At 42.6% G+C, this 17,805-nt stretch overlaps 1 protein-coding gene across 4 annotated transcripts in view; it reads right to left on the bottom strand.

The window, feature by feature from the left end:
- Positions 1 to 17,805, bottom strand: part of OSBPL5 (oxysterol binding protein like 5) — a 144,053-nt gene that overhangs the window by 56,658 nt on the left and 69,590 nt on the right. For 3 of the 4 annotated variants that reach the window (XM_074918293.1, XM_074918297.1, XM_074918296.1), the window contains exons 2-3: positions 9,566 to 9,722; positions 3,459 to 3,532 (exon numbers count right to left, since the gene is read on the bottom strand). In XM_074918293.1, the coding sequence (XP_074774394.1) occupies positions 3,459 to 3,532; positions 9,566 to 9,701 (210 nt within the window). In that variant the 5' untranslated portion in view covers positions 9,702 to 9,722. Of the gene's footprint in view, positions 1 to 3,458; positions 3,533 to 9,565; positions 9,723 to 16,149; positions 16,260 to 17,805 lie in introns of those variants that run through there. The other variant, XM_074918294.1, reaches the window with a different exon arrangement.

Here is a 17,805-nt window from a genome sequence, read left to right as displayed (position 1 = left end):
TAACTGTGCACACAACAGCCACACTCTTACAAAGTGATAATTTTAGACTTCATTGTGACATTAGAGGGGAACTGAAAAGAGTGAAGTATCACTGAGCACCAGCTTCAAGATTTTTCTGACTATCCCTTAAAATGCACTTCAAAACTCTGTGGGCTCTGCATGCACATCAAGAGACCCCAGCTGCTCTCCAGCCAGTAGACTAAATAGGTAAGCACAGAAAGGGAAGAAAGAGAAAATGCAACACTGCATTCCGCAATAAAAGGTACCTTAAAGGAACTATCAGTGCCAAACGAGGGACAGAATGAGAGAAAGGCGTACATGCTAAATGTACTACCTGGCTGCAGAGATGAGTTTGAGGCTTAGAGACAGTTCTGTGATACACTCACGCTCCACTATAAGCACTGGTCCCAGAAAACAAGGCTAAAGGGCTCTCAAAAAGAGAGAAACTAATATGAGAAACAATCCCAAATAAATAAGCGAGTAATTTTTTTTTTTGTCCCTTGAAAAAAGGTATGAAAGAGCCTCCACTTAAAAAAAACTAAATAGAAATTACACTGAAGGAAATATAGCGATGTAATATGTAGCTGAACTGTGCCTTGAATTTGTTTTAATAAAATTTGGGGCGAGAATTCACAACTGAAATCAGAAATATATATTGCTAAAAACTGCACAAACACACTGAAAGCAAATGCTCTGGCATCAAATATGTTACTGTCTCTGCAGATAGGACAGTCAGGATGTGTTCACACCTCAGACAGACGAACAGACCATCTATGAGCCCAGGGTAGTGTGGTTGCAGTTAACTGGCTTCACAGCTCACAAGGTCACAGATTTAATAGGTTTTTATGAGATACTCTGCTTGGTGTCCGCTAACCTGGGAAACCTGCAGCCTGCTCCATCATCCAGTGTGGATATGGCCTGAGTGAATGAAATGTAGAACTGCTTCCACTTCACCGATGAAGATGTGAAATAGAAATGCAATTAATCTGCCTGGGGAAGTGCAGAGACTCCAAGTTCAAGCTGGGAATTCAAGGTCACCTAAGCCCCAGTCCAGGGATCGAATCACTCGACTGGATTTCCTTCCCTTCTCATTACTGGGTGAAAAAGAGTTGATGCAGCGTGGCACATCAAAGTAGTGCTGCTGAAGCAACACTGATTTCCAACCAGGTTTGTTATATCCACTGTGCCAAAAGAAGGCTAACAGATTCATTCATCTGCTACCTAGAACATTTACTTTTGAATCCATTAATTAAACCTGCACACCCTACAGTTTGGTTTCTAAAAATTTCCCCCCTGCTATCAGGAATCTAAACATGACCCAATTAGCACACGCTCTTTCCTGTGGTTTAAGTAGTGGAATCACTATTTATTTTTAAACTGAACTGTGACAGATCCCCACTGACAGTTCTGGACAACTGACAGTAAGGTTTCATTGCAGAGCCTCAGAGCTGAGTGGATGTTAAAGACGAAATATTAAGCACACTGACTACCAGTTTGCCTGATTTTTTAAGGTAAAAGACATTTCACAATAGGGACTCCCTATTGTCACTGACACTGCAAAGCCCAACAGAAGAAAAGTTACTTGACTGGAGAAGAACAAGGTAGTATATAACATAGCAAGGTGAAGCAGAGTGAAGTGAGAATGACAGGCGCTACAGGACAGGTCCAGTGAGGTGGAAAGTCTCTGAATCAAACATCTCAGCAGAACATTCAGGCAGGAAAGAAAAACCTAGCTCTGGTCCATTCAGTAGCCAAAGTAATTGCCTGCAACACTAAACAAGTAGGCAAGTTGAAATTTGATGTTTCGGGGTCCTCGTATCTGTTTTGTCCACTGATGTTTCAGAGCAATTTTGACTACTGTAAAACCAGTCTTGGATTGGTGAAAGCAAAGCTTGTGTCCAGGTTCAGACCCCCATTTGTTCCAAATCACAAATCTGATGCAGTTGTTTTGCGCTGTGCACCTTCTCTTATCTCTCCTTAGCAACTGCTCTTGACCCACCAACGCCTTCCAGGTGCACACAAAGCATGGCAGAAATCTACGTGGGTACCCAAATCTTCCAAGGGTGCTTCTCCTTTCAAAAACACACCTGTAGGAGACTAAATAGCAAGGCCAGCCCTGAGGCTGGGAAAACACAGCTGAGCTATGCTTTCACCCAGATACCTTTCATAAATATTTTCTTACTCTTGCATTCATTTTGCATCTCAGAAATCAAACTCCTTTTTGGACATTGTTTCAGTGCTCTGAGCTGTTCTGTACAGAAGAAGTCTTTCTTCTTCACATTCCTAAGTCATTTGGAATTTAACACCACTCCTTGTAAAGCATGCAAAACATCTGACTTTAAAACAAAGCCCTGATGCAGTTACCCGGTCCTTAGGCTTCTCCACTGCCAGGACAAGTGGGAAGCTGGGTTTCCATGAGGAACTCGCCTGGAAAAGCAAAACTGTGGTTGGTTTGTAGCTTGCCAGGTTCCAGCAATAGCAGAGGACATGTACACAAGCCCTTGCTGCATACTCCCAAAACTCCTCTCATCACCACCTCCCCATGCTGACCTCTGTCAGGGCATCTCTGCAAAATGACCTGCAAGCTCCAGGCAAGCACAGCCAAAGGTATTTGAAGATGCAGAGCCAAATTCCATGTATTATAACAAATCACTTGTCTGCAGCTGCTTCCTTCGTGTTATATTTTCATTTCAGCTGGTGTCATTTGCATTTCATAGCTTCATAGTTGAATAAATTTAGATAAAAAATTATTAACAGGCCTTGCTTCTATTTCTAGTTACCCTCCAGAAACATGTTAGGGAGCTGCAGCCAAAAAAGCCTGCACATGAATCTCAAAGCCAGATCCAATTTATAAGGTTGATTCCATCTCTGCAGGCACTCAGTAACTCTAGATGTAGAGCCAGGTTTTGAACACCCAGATCCAGAGCCTTTAGAACCAGTTTTACCTCTCCATAGCAGGCTGGATGGAAACACTGTGCTCAGGAGAAGTTGGTGAGTTTGCGTTCCTCTTTTATTACACCAATTCCCAGAACTCTCTCCCTGGATCTAGACTCAGTTTCAGATGCTACACGCTACCCTAAATAATTCAGACTTCTCTTCCAAAACAATTAACGTTTATGATTGCCTTGCTGACCAGGAACAGCAGGAGACACCTCTGCTGACAAAAATCAACCTTTCAACTGGAATTATTCATATCTAATTACACTGCCAAATGAGGCCCAAATAAACAGGGTTCTTCTGCAGTAGGTGCTATCAAGTCAGAGGAAAGTGTGGGCTTCTCTGTCATCCCAACCATTCAAAAACACTAATTTTCTTTCTCTTAAAACATGCGCACACAGTTCCTGCAGGAACAGAGGGAGAGCCTTCACAATGACTTCAAAAAAAAGAGTAAGAATGATTAACAACAGCCTGAGAAGAAATGAAAGCAAGACCTAGGATGGATCCCTATCCCACAGTACCTTACTAATGGAGTTTGGAGTCTGTGGTGTCTCATCCTTCAGCGCCGATGGGCTGTTTCCTTCCACATCTTTTCCTGCAACAAACAAATGGGATTCAGAAACTGAGAAATTCTGTGCAAAACTGTGGCAATTCATGGCCTTAGAAGGGCTACTGCTAACAGCAAGCAAGAGAAGCTGTCATGAGCAGAAGCAGGCACACCAGGATCACAGAGAAGGATCTTGCAGAGCTTGAAATAGCCTGGATCCACATGATTGGGCTATGCAACAAGTACTACTTAAAAGCTAGGTCTCAAAACATGGTGGTGAACCAACATGATGGTTGCAAAGTCCAGTATACAAAGGCTGGGAAAAAAATAGAAATAAGGTTGCGTATGCATCCTTAATCTGCTCCCTTCTGTGTCTGCATTATGATGCAGTCTTTAATTATATTACCACAGTCTGTTCTCTTCTTATATACCCCATGCCTTATTCAATGCAAATAATAAATGGAATTCAGTTAATAAGCAGCTATTCAATACATCATCCTCACTGGTCAGTATCTGGCAACTATACACAGATGCACTTGATAGCACACTTTGTTTGACAAATAATAACCATTATCATAGAAGGTTACAGAAGACAGAACCGCATTTTGTCATAACTACTACATCAAAATTAAAAAATCCTGCCGAAGATCAATGTCTCCTGACCAAGTTATTTGTTAAAATAAGAAACATTTTTAATTAACAAGTAGCATTTATGAACACTACAACATTTTCCAATCATTGCAGGAGATATATTTCCATTACCCAAATATACTAAACTTGCAGTACATTATACACATTATCTACTAGTATGAGTGTATGTAGTCCTAGTCCAAGGAATAAAATGCAATGATAAATTTTGTTCTTTTTGCCAACTATAATCATGTCCCTACAGTAAAAGAAAGCACAGAGCTTCTATTAAAAAAAGCCAAAAAATATCATCTGATGAGACTATCCTTTTAGTGCCAAGACAGTCATTGTTATCCAATTGTAATGTAGTTTTCTTCTCCAAATTGTCAGCAATCAGAGCTTCAGAATACTGGACACAGTAAAGAATTGAGACAGTGAAATATAAGCCCTTTGTAACACACTACAAACATGGGAACTGTTTAAAATGTTTTTAAACATTGTGTGAGCCAGTCTTGGAAACATCATCAAATCCAAAACCAGCAAGGGAAAAATCCTGATTCTCCTGAAGTCAGCAGAAGTTGTCACAGATGTGTCGGAAGTCATAAGGTCTCCTGGAGTTTTCAGAGTAGCAGTTTAAGGAGTCGAGCACTATTAGAAAAGCCAGCCACAGAAGCTTACTAAAAAATAAATATCCTCATGGCCATGTTCTGCACTTCCATCATGGGACGTGTGAGAGAACAAGCACGTCTCATTATAACCAGGACTGCAACTGTGCTACAGGGTTTCACTGGTAAAGAGACAGGACAAAAACCGTGCCTTTTTTACAGGCACTAACAAGCAGTCTGGTGTACCAACTGAAATTTAGGAAAAGGCTTTGTGGGACAACTGGACCTAGAAGGCGTTCAACTTCCCAGACGGTACTAAGGGTGGTGGGGGTTTCAGATGCGTTTCTCACCTCATGGCATAGTGCTGGTCTGTGCCACGTGCATGGAGCCACGCTGACGCAGAAGGCAAACACTCCCAAGCCCGGGAGAAGAGGGACAGCACGTGCGTTGCTCATGTGGGGAACTGAAGCAGAGGAAGGACCTATGCAGTCACACAGAAAGGTGGTGCAACAACAGAGAACCTATATCTTAACCTAGTTTCTTAACTGTCACTCCTCTCCTTGAAACACTGAGCCCTAAATAACGCACTCAGAAACCTAACGTCTGCAGGCAGGAGAAAATCCCAAGTGGCTGGATACTTGACAGACCCTTTGTGTGACCATGACAAGTGGGATGGCCATAAGCACTGCTGTGCATGGATTAGGACCTGTATCTCTGTACTTTTTCTTTCTCTGATGGTGTTTTCCTTTCTGTAGCCCCCACTCTCCCTGACAAAGGCAGAGGAGGTTGGAATAAGCTCACAAAGCCATGTAGCTGCTGCACTTGTTTCCCATGAAGAGTTTTTTTCTGCACATGTATGGGAAAGTAACATATGGTCTAAAAGTTCAAGTGAAGTTAATGGGAATCAGCTGCGGCCTGTTCCGAGGGGATGCCATGTATTAGCGTAACAGAATTCACAGCCAGTCTTTATTATGTCTCATTTCTTAAAGAAAGCTTAGCTCCAAGCTGGTATCCATACAAAAAGCCTTGATGTGAGAGATTTCTGTCTTCTCTCAGTAATACAGTTAAAAGGGTTTACACCTGAACAATGAGATTTCACTGTTTCTGAGGCTCTGGACCATCCTGCTGACAGAGTATTATGAAAAACAGGAACACGCAACTGTTCACTCTTATCATATCATTTACAAAGTTTCATAAGATATGTTTATGGAGCTGCATATACTGGTTTCTTATGCCAAACTCATTAAGCCTATTGGCATTTGTGAGGGAAAGGCTGTTTTTCAGAGGAGAGCTATCTTTGCTGTCTGTCTCAAGCAGACTTGCTGCAGCCATGTGGAAGGAGACAGCCAGCCCTTGTCTGGAAAGTAAACTTCATTGAAATGATGTGCAAGTTTCTTCAAAAATCTGCACACATACTTAAGTGCACAGAAAGCCCAAAAGCAAAAGTCCCACCCACAGCACAACAGACACAGCTGCCTTTAGAAAATAAATAGGAAACCACATAAAAACATAAAAGAAGCTAAATATTAACTGGCTATAGAAGGTGAAGTTCTTATCTCCCTGATCAAGAAAACATAATGCCCACAACAGAAATAGAACCAAATCTCTCCTGACTTAACGTGATGGCTGCTAACAGGGCATGCAAAGAAGGGGCCTCTGCAAAGCAGCCAAAAAGTTTTGCACCAAAAAATGAAAAGGATTTTGGGAAGGGAATCAGTGGTGATTATGGAAACAGCCTTCACCACATTGTGAAGAAAACTGGCAACACTCCAGTCCTGCGGTTGCAGAGTAGAATTACTGATACTTTCTTTTATCCCATTACTGTCATGCACAGGAAAAGTAAATATTTAGTTCCTTTCCAGAACAGTAATTATTCCTTTTCTTTGGTTTTCTGCTAGGCATCAATCCTACAGGTGCATTTGCCTTTCCCCTTTATAAAGAATGATACAGCAAGCATGAATCATCAATGGTAATGAAAGCAAAACTTCTGCGTTATTGAGGAATTTATGATTAGCTCCACACAGCATAAACTATTATTTTATAGGCTTTCTGATAAAGTATCTGGATAACTACAAGAGAAAATACAGGCTCTGATGTGTAGCAAAACTAATGCAAATAAAACCCGTTACTGCTTGTAGATACCAGCCACATGGCCCAATGTGTACACCAGACTGAAATGTAGTTCAATGTATCTATCACAGTGAAATTCCCATATTCATGAAAGGAATGCAGATAAGCTAATCTAAATTTTTATTTAAAGACTCTGTGTGATCTTGCAGCCTTGTCAAAAAGAGACTCTCTAAAAGTTCTTTTAGCTACTCTCCCAATAAATTTCCTACCCTCTGAAAGAGAAAATAGAGAAAGATCGTCTCTCCTGAATTCATATCTCTAGTTTGTGAACTTCCTATAAAAAGAAAATGTCGTCTTCAAATTTCTTTTAGTTACCAGAATCAGTAGCATTTTTGTATGCAAGCAAGAGGCAAAAAGTCCAAAGTGCTATTTCAGATAGGGTCTTCTGCATTTCCCATATGTTTCCTTTAAAAAAATATCCCCTTGCTGAACAGAATCTTCATAGCTTGCCTGAGGTATAAAGTCTGTTGCTCCCTTCTCACTGAATTATTTACTTGCACACCTTCGCTGCTGGAGGGCTAATGCTCGGTGGTGGTGGTGGTGCTGTGAGCCCTGCAGCTCCAGCCACCCCATAACCCACCAACTTCCTGGCAGAAAATCACTGGGCTTTGCTGCCCGCGCTGCCCACAGCACCCACCCAACACAATCAGCCCAGTGCCTGCATGAAGAAAATCTGCTGGGGTCAGGCAGCAAAACACAGACCACTGGAAAAGCCTCAAGAACTGCACGTTCATGTAAAACAACAGAGAAAAACAGGGGACAGAGAAATACTGGATGCAGCTTACACATGTAGACCTGTGGCTTATCTATGGAGACAGCAGCATCCTTCAGAGGGATAGGAGGTGAGGGGAAGCACACAAGGCTCAGAGAAAAATGAGGCAGAAGCAGCAGCAAAGGAGTGAGAGGAGAGCCACCACGGGAAATGACAACTGAACATGTAGAACGACAGTTACTCCTTAGGGGAAATGTGAGGAAAACAAAGAGAGAAGGCAGCTCTGCAGGGATCAGAAAAGACATGAAAGGAGTAAAAAAAAAAAAAAAGGATAGACAAAAACCCAGATTCTCTGCAAGAAATCCCCTGGCTGAAGCAGTAACTTCTGTTTGTTTAAAAGAGCTATTCTCTCCTTTACAAACTCCTTGGCCTACGCTCTTCCTTTGTAATACAGAGGGCTACCACCCTCACTGATGCCAGTGCTGGAGGTTACTTGGGAGAACTGTGCAGCAGAACAAAAGCTCCAGCATGGCTCAAGGCACTTGCCCTGCTGAGCCCAGCAAAGGCGTTTGGTCTGGCTGCCAGCAGGGATCAAGGAGAAACAAGGTGGTGGGAGAAGTCTCCTCCACACTGAAACCCTCAACTTTCCCTGGTTTCTGAAAGATTACAGCACTGGAATACCTCTGTGAGGAAGTCAGTAACTTTTTTAACACTGAAAATGCTGCTAAGAAGAATGGGCAAACTCTAAGCTATGGCTCTCCATCTCCCCGAAGCAAGGGGCAGTGAGTACAGCCTGAAAAATCATCCCTTCAGCTCCCAAGAACAGCAGAAGTCAAACAGCTGTTTACTTACCACACACTTGTACTGACTGTATTTATGGGCAACTAGTTGTTCAGAAGTCCCTACAGGTTTGAAATGTACAAGATTTTAGGTGTCCCATTTTAAATTGTTTTCAATTTGATTACCAAAAGGTTGTTGAAGCTTTCAGCCACCTCAGTGGCAAGCCAGGATTAGTCAGCTCTGCTAAAAATAAGCTCCCCATTGCCTTGAAGCAGACACCCACAAATAGAAACACCTGCAAAATCAGAGGCCCTTGAAACCTTTGCACTTAAAGACAATTAGCTCAGGAAACCCAGAGCTGGTTTTGCTCTACATCTGCAAAGCCCAGAGAGTCTGTCAGGTGTTACATCTATATGAACACTGAAACCTTTTGACAGATGCTATGTTCTTTCTCTAGATATCAGTGTTTTGAGAGCTCATGAAGGTGCTGTGAGGTTTGATTATTTAGCACTGACATGGCAGCTGCAAATGACAGCTCTACAAACTTGTGACTGGTCCCTGAAGCACTTGTTTACAGACTGGAACGGAAGCATTGTTTGCAGACTGCAATCAAGGAAAGACTTGAATGTTTATTGTGGGCAACAAATTCTGAAACAATAAAATGAGCTCTATTTCCTTCAGAAAGGGTGCTAGGAAATTCAAAGCAGAAACGATGTAAAGAGAACGCTTAAAGCCAGTCTGCCATTCACTGCAACCTGTCAAGATTCCTGGTACTTGTAGTGCTTGTAGATATTTACAGAACATTAACCACAGAAAGTCTGCTCTTGTAATATTTATCCTGGGCTCTAAATCTGAACAGGGAAACCTGCCATTAAATGTCTGCAAATGGGGCCAGTAAATCTTATGAGTCCGATGCTTACGGTATGTCAGAGTGGAAGTGCCCGAAAACACTAGGCATTTTTTAAATGTGAGGCCATTCAGTGTTCAAACAGTTATGAACCCCAACTCTGATGCCCTCCACTTCCCACTTAACGCCATGGCAATGAAAGACAACAGCATCACGAAGCACCACTGCCTGGGATCGAATAATACCTGTGTTGCAGCAGCTTCTCTCTCTCTTCTACATTAACTTCTTCCTCTTTGCTTCCTGACAGCATGCTCAAGTATCTACTTGCAGTCAAGCACCTGAGACACACTACTTTCCGCACTGACACATCAGAAACCAACCTGGGCTGAGTGGGTAGATGTCATTGTCGGCCCCGAAGAACAGATTGCGTGTCAGCTTGCGAGGATCAACCTTCTGAGGGGTGGATGAGGCCGGACAGAGGGAGAACCTGCGACGAAGAAAGTTCTCCTCCTTCATGGCATGAGCTGTGGGGGTTTTCTGAAAAAGAAAGATAGAAATAACAGTTCATTTCAAGACACAGGAAATCAAAGTTTCACACCCAGATGACTCTGCTGCTTCAAAGCCGCCTAATCCTATGTAGTGTGCCAGATCTTTTTATAGAGTGCCAGAAGGCTATGCAGAAAAAAAAGAAGAAGTGATATTAGTTTGAAGCTACAATTACTGATTTGCTGACTCCCAGTATTTGCAGACTGCAGGAAAGCAGGACACTGCTCCTTGGTGAATCCAGGCAGTGTAACACCCTCCTACCTATAATGATCTATCTAGAATAATAGCTACTTAGCAGGTCTATACAGTACTAGACACTAAAATAAATTAACTTTTTTTTTTTTAAGGTTTTGTAGTTTCTTTCATAAATGTAACTCCATTAGTGTCATCAGAGTTACACCATCTCCACAGAAATCAATCTGAGCTGCATGGAGAAGACCAGCTGCACTGGCTGCAGAGAGCAGCAAGCAGCGATAACGTCCGTGTCACTCCTGCCCTTATTTCCAGTTACAGCACATATAAATAATTTCGATTTTCTTTAAAATGGCATTTAGAACAGCCTTGGAGTTTGATCAGTAAGATAAACCTTGATGCTCTCTGAGTCTAAAGAACAGCATTTGTCTCCCCAAAGCTTCCCTGCAGAAGAGCCTGGTGGTACTGTGCTCTTTACCACCACTTGGCTAACGCATTAGAGTATACTGGCTGGAATTAAAGGTCTCTTTTATACCCATCCAACAAGCAGTTCTTTCTTACCCATTACAAACAGATACTATGACTGTCTCCTTCCTGAGTTACAAGCTTTATTCTCTTCCCATGTGCAGCCAGAGGCAGGGCTCTTGCTAGCAGTAAGAAGCATTAAGCCAGCCTTTGGGTGGGCATTAGAGACCACAAAGTCTGCTGCTTCTCCAGGGGACCGTTATTGTGGTAAAGAAAAACCCTTTTGGATGGTACATATTTCCTTAAAAGAGCCTCCAAGTTTTCCAATCTCTTTTAGGCTACTGGGAAAGCAAAGGGGGAAAAGTTGCCCAGAGTTGCAGTGCAGTTTGGGAGGGCAGGACCAGCATGCATGTAGGGTGACCTGTGTGGCACTTAGGTGGAAAATGGGCCAAATATCATGCCCTGCCCTTCCTGCTCCCAGTACCATCGCGGTGCTTGCACTGGCCCAAACGCCCCAATTTAATGGTGAACCTTCAGTGGCCTCTTGGAGCTCACCCTTCCCTGCTGAGACACCGCATGTGGGGATACCGTGAACGTGTCCCACTGTCAGAAACTCTCCTCCTGTGTTTTATCTGAGCTCTGTCCCTCCACCTGCCCTGCTAATCCCTGTAGAATGCAGTCCCAATGTTTCAGGGTTTACAATTTTTTACTAATTTATTTACACAGCAGGCTGCATCAAATTTAGAAACTAACTGATTTACAAGGCAAGAGAGAACCTGCTCCTTCTTTCCTGCAAGAGATGGCCTCAGTGCCCAAGAGCTTAATTTGATCTAAACCAGTCAGGACTCCAACAATGATCATGGTTTATCCAAACCCCTTTGAGGAGCGGGTCTTTCTGAACCCAGCTCACCATGCTGAGAGGGTGAGCCAACAGATGTGAGGGTCTGTAACATCTAAAAAGGGGCTAATGGCTAGCAGCTGGGGCTACCCTGAAAATGGGACTCCCCCAGGCCATGCAGCTGCAATCTGAAGGGGATGCATGTCCCCTGCTGGGCCCGTGTCATCCCCAGAGGGTGAATTAAGGTCTGTGCAGTCCTTTGATGACACAACGTTCCCTAAAAGCCCTATGTGTTACCCTGTTTCCACCTGTGAGGTGGCTGTAAGACATCACAGATTCAGCAGCAGCATTTCACTACAACCACTTCAGACAACTCTCAGTGCAAGGCTTTGTATCTGAGCACCAGGACACTGCACACTGCATGGGGCTGCCATGGACCAACCCCTCACACAAGGCTGTGATTCAGGCTGATGATGTGTGATGACAGCAGGGTGAAATAAGGTGGCTGTAGCACCTTCCACTCACTGCTGCTCTGCCTCCTGTCAATTCAACTGCTCAGTAAAACCACCCTGCAAACATACGTCCAGGCTCAAAAAAGTCCCCACATTCCCCTTGCAGCCAATGGCATCTCCAAAGCAGCAGGCAATTTAGCTACCTAACATTTAGCAATGTAAATAACCCTTTTTTTTTTTTGCACAGATACTCTTGATTGCATACAGCTGGGTGAGGAGACGATGTAAAATTAAAGCTAACTTTAAAAAAAGAAAAGAGAGGAGGAAAATGCAGCTAGTTACATGTCTGAAAGAAAAATATTTAAAAATAATCCAGGTCTAAATAGCTGGGTTTGGAATGCTAACACTGAGCTATTTTCTGCCCTTGTTCCCAGAAAGGCCAACTCAACTCTCTGCCTCTGGAACTGCTCGTAAGTGGCTCAGAGCAAAAGCAGATCCATGGGATATTCTCCACAAAAAGCAGTGACTGGTGAGGCTGAGCTGATCGTGGAGGAAGGCATTTAGAAATCCCTGGTCTGTCCAGTGGAAAGCAGGCTGGAGAACAAGTTACAAATGTAAAACAGCTGTCTATCCAGCTCTTATGCTCTGTTCTTGCAGTGGAGACCCTGACAGGGTAACAAAAAGGCCACATTCAGCATCATTTTGTCTCACCAACACTGTAAGCCATGCAAGTGGAGAACTGCCAGGCAGCTCACACTGATGTCGGTGGCAAAACCCCTCCAGACACCAGAGCAAGAGCAGGCTGTATGGTAAGCTGGGACATAGCAGACCCCAATTTCTTTCAACTGCTGCTATATTTACTACGCAGAAAGACCAATGCTTCAATGTTTGCCTCACCTATTATTTCACTTTATTCAACCATGGGATAACTAACAGAATTACTGTGCTGATGGTCTCTAGTTCCCACACTTACTTAAGCCATGTGCTTGACAGCAAGAAATCTGGATGTCTTCTTTAACTGGGAACAGCCATTGGGCAATAACAAAGGAAAAATATTTTCCTCAAGTCAGTAATCTGCTCTGGCTCTTCTCTTACATCTCTTAATACAAACTTTTTGACCAGAAAGATCAATTTGAGTAAGTCCCTATTAACTGGGTCTTTTGACAGAAGATCTCCAGTGACCAAAGCTCCCTGAGAAGCAGCAGCAGCGATGTGTCTGTCAGCCATACACACAAAACCATGTAACACGCCGTGTCACCAACATCCCGACCTGTTTTTCAAAGACCATCTAACACTGCATTGCTCCAGCTCACAGGCACAGATCTTTCCTACATTCGACCCTCATCCAGACAGGCTCTTTTGTCATCCACCTTTTCATGGGCTTCACTCCAACTAGAAGCTGACAGCAGCAGAGCCTCTCATTCAGTGAACTATATGGTGTGGCACGGTTAACTTACTTTTCCTTTATACTGTGTAAGAGGGAAGGATGTTGGCCTGCAGTTCATTCCCTAAGATTGCCCCATCTTAGATTACCATGACATTCTTTCAGAGAAAGGCTGAGACAGTGAGACTCAGTCTACAAGATTTTACCTAGTTATGCAGTGCAAAGTGCAGCACAAAATCACAGAAAATTACTTTTTTTTTCGTAATTTGGGGGCTTTTTTATCCATCAGACACATTTTTCCTTGGTGGGAGAAAGTGTAGCTCGTACTAAGATTCTATAATGCACCTGAAATATTTGTCTTGTTTTCCAGAGGATATCTCTGCGTGTGCCTGCATCTGTATCTATCCTGTTTTATCCTTCCTTGCTCCCAATGCTTTTTGTACCATTGGCAAAAGTGAAGGAAATCTGACAAGCATTAAAAAACTTAAAAATATTAGCTTCTTTAAAATTATGTAAAAATCAATGGCTAAAGAAAGGAGGGAAACTGTATTGTTGCCTTCTGAAAGAAGGGCAGTACTATGAACCCAGCTATTACCAAGCATCAGTGAATCCAACATAAGCCACAAATCCATAAGAATATGTCATTAGCTCACTCAGAGAGCTGCTTGTTGTTATCTGTCCATAAGGGTTGCCCTGCCCAAGCTGGCTCCAAATTACATAAAGCTCATGAGAGTTGCAGTTGCTGAACAGTAGATGCCAGGGGCAATTTTCCAAAGGGTTGTAACAGGAGGGTGGGAGGTGTACTCAGTGGTTTTCACAACAGGGCTCTTTAGACACCTAAATAATCCAGCCTCTGACCAGAATCACCTGTGTGAGATAGAAGGTTGTGAAGGGTTCCAAGAATATAGCCTTGTACTAAATCTACTTTTGACCAGTAATGTATAATTATCTATAAAACACACAAAAATTCACTGGTGATGAAGTATCTGATAAGAAATAAGCAACCATAGAAGATACATGAGTGCACGGGTGCTACATGAGACAGGAGTGCTTTTGAGCCTCAAATCTTTCATGGCTGATTTGAAGACAACACTGTTGTTCTGAAACCCAAACCTAATTCTAAATCAGTATTTTGGAGGTTGCTTCACAGTATGGCAGATGCTTCATGTAAACCAGTTCTTGTGGGGGCTTGGGGAATAGAGAAAAGGTAAAAATCAAAACTGGGCCAGAATTGCAGAAGGCCAAAACCTGCCATTATGTTACCAAGCCACTTACATCACACAATGCCACAAATTTCACCCACTGTTCCTGCGTTCCTTCCAAATCCGGCAGATGAGATGGAGAATTGCCCTAGAAAGACATTATGTCTTGATTTGAAGATGCCAACTGATGCAGGATCCATAATCTCTCTTAGGAAGCTAACCTCATCGCGAAAAATCTTCACTGCAACTCTTGCACGAATTTATCTGGTGGTTAGTCCTGGCAGATTAAAGCACACTGAAGTTTGCAGCTCAGGTCATTTCTGCCCTTCTTTTCTGTGCTCTTGATCATAAAAATGAAGGAAAGGTAATACAGAGAGTATTACAGAGCCACTAAACACAGTATTTTTCAGGATTACCCCTTTTGTGTTGACAGCTCTCTAAACAGTAATGGGCTATTAAATGTGGGCTGTTCGCTAGAGCTTAAATAGAAATAAATAATTCAGCAGCAAGAAAGAAACTTCTTGCTAACCCTGTCGTTGAGACCACTTTATCTTTTAAAAATGAAAAATATAGTGGATTAAAATTCTGCGTCAAATCCCCATGAAACACAGGACAATGAAAGTGGTGAACTTAACAGGGTGCAATCGCCTAATGGGACTTTCACTCCCAGGCAGCTTCAAGAACCGCCGACAAAAGAGCAATGGTGCAAGAATAAAAGTTATTTTATCAGCAAACCTCGTGGCTGCCATTAAAGCAAATAGGAACAGCCAGCGCTCTCCTTTTCTGGCACTGCACCCATTTGGGGTTCAGGCAGCGACTGAGGCATTTACAGATGCTCAGTGTGGGTGCAGAGATGCCTTTCACACGGCTGATCTGCTTTTTGGGCCTTTTGTGCTTGCTGGGAAGCTACTGGCAAGCTTTCATCATCAGCCTCGAGGCTTTTGGGGATGGAATTTTCCTGGCTCCATCTCTAAATTTTGCAGTTCCTGATATATAATTACCACACAACTAAACACTGTACAGATACTATGCTGCCCCTACCCTCTGCAAACTGGTGGGTAGGTTGGTTTGCTTACTCTCATTTCCAGCACTTTAAAATAGATTGGAAATATGCACATCTTTATAAATAGTTAATTAGGGAGGTTGTGTAGTCCAGAAGGCTGTGCTAGTTGGGGAGTGGGGGGGTGGGGGGAGCCCTCTTAATTTATTCAAAGCTTGTTTCAAACAACCTTCTCTTTTTCTGGTCACTAAATATTTCCCAGAAATCAAATTAAACTGTATTTTGTATTCACAGCAGTCATTCACTCCAGAATCCCCATCAATAAGGAAAATTAAACCTAAAGATACCGACATTTCCTGATTCAATTATCCCTGAGGAGGTAAAAATTTCATGAATGAAAAGAGAAGGCAAATTGTTAGCAGATACATTTCTAGCAATTACAGCCCTAAGTATTCACCAGGAAAACAGCTGCACAGATCCTCAACAAGGGTAAATTATTAGTTCAGTGGTGCACTGGTGATTTACAACAGCTGAAGAACTACAATCAGTTCAGAAAGTCTGTGAAATCTATTTCTGGAAGCTATTCCTAAAATACCTATTTATAAGATAGGTAATTGGACAACCAATCCCCTACTAACAGTTAAATAAAACCTGATACAGTGAAAAGTGCCTGCGCTGGCAATTTTCTTCTCTACCTAACACCCATGGGTTTTGGTTAGGGATATGGCAAAACACACATATTGCAGCTGACACTGAATGTTTTGGGCTGTCATGCTGTTAGCTGGAACCTAAGGCAATGAAGCTTCACAATAAATGTCAGCTATTCCCCAGAGTTATTGGGGTCAGCTATTTCTCTGTGGCACTGGCAAGGGGACCTTTCCTTACCAGTGGTGGTGCCCAGTGTGTTCCTCCTAGACCATGTCCTGCTCTGCTGAATCCTAAACCAGCCCCAGCAGCTCAGTAGAGCCCCACTCTTTCAATCCTTCAAGTGCTCCAGATGAATACATGGAAATACTGCAGGAGTGCTCTGATTTTAAGGCCTGCCATACCCTCTGCTGCATGCCGTATTACTCAGCTTGATGATCAGTCTAGGCTGGAAAAAAAAAATAATAATCAAATAACGCAGGCTGCTGAAGACACACATCTGCAACAAAGGAACCACATTACGGAAAGTTAAAGCTACAGACGGCTTTATTAAGATTATATGCAACAGGAAGGATTTCTCTCAGCTGCTTTGGCAAGCTCAGGAGTGTGGCTAGTTTATCCCTACAACCTAACTCGAAACTCACATGCCCTGCAGAGTCCTCAAAGCTGCCTCTCTTGTGCTGTTTTTGTGGAAGTTGCCTGCCACAGCCACCCCCAGCAATCTGCTCTTGCTCTCTGAGAACAAAACAACCACCCCTTTCTATCGCCTTCTGCTTCTTTGCCTGCCTTTTCCTGCACTGGGCAGTGAAAATTATGGAGTAATCAGGAGACAAAACTATTTCCTCACTTAATTCTCTGTAAAATGTCTTGATTAATGTTTCCTTTGTGTACACCAGAACATTTGCAGCTTTAGGCACACCAGCAGCATTTACACGCATAATCTTCTCACAACTAATCTCTCTCTGCGGTGAGCATTATGTACAAAGACCACAAACAAAACAACTATGGCAAAACCAGGCACTGAGTGCCCATGCTGAGAAGAAAAAAACATCCCAGATTATTCTTTTGGGAGACCCTTATTTAACTTGGGACTAAGAAATTTAAAATGTAGGGTTACGAAGGGCAAAACATTTTTATTTGACATGTAGGAAAACCTCATCTTCAGAATCATCTCTGGTTTGGACAAACATCTCCTGTGAGCAAACATCAGCCTATCACTAAAGCCATGTTGTATTTGGGAGAAGGATCACTATAAACTTATGGCTTAGAAATGGGCATTTCAGTAAGTATTAAGTACACAATTCTCATGTGGGTTTTGTCTTAAAACACTTGCAATCTACTCTGTAAACACTGTGCTAGTGATTTCTTCTGACTAGGAATATCGAGTGGGTCATTGAAATGAATGCTTAATGATTTTTACATCCACCTCCTCTACCCTTTAAACTGTAAATTGATTGTTATGCAGAAGGCTATTAATTTAACAAAGCATATTAAATTTCCCACTAGCACTGAGCGCCTTCTCCTGACTTAGCAATTTCAATGGTCTTTCCCCTTGCTAACTACATAGATCATACCTCACTTGCTGTAATTACAACTAGTACATCAACATTAATTATTTCCTTGGTATCAACAGATGCGCACAGAATTGAAGGCTTTCCCCACACTACCAGAAGGATGAGAAAGTCCCCAGCACTCAGTGAAAGACAGGAGCAAGCACCTTTCCTACTAACTTTTGTCTTAGTCCCTTATTTTATTTTCAGTAAATCCTTTAGGCCCTGATTTCTGAAGGCATCTCTACTGAGTAAAGCTCATGCAAACATATTTTATTGAGGTACCAATCTATGCAGAAAAGTAAGGTGTATTCTTTGAATCCTCTTCAGCCCTTTAATCCCATGT

The sequence above is a fragment of the Athene noctua genome, chromosome 14, assembly GCF_965140245.1.
Source record: "Athene noctua chromosome 14, bAthNoc1.hap1.1, whole genome shotgun sequence".
NCBI lineage: Eukaryota > Metazoa > Chordata > Aves > Strigiformes > Strigidae > Athene > Athene noctua.
Note: the sequence above shows the minus strand (reverse complement) of the source record. Positions and strands in the feature narration are given on the sequence as shown.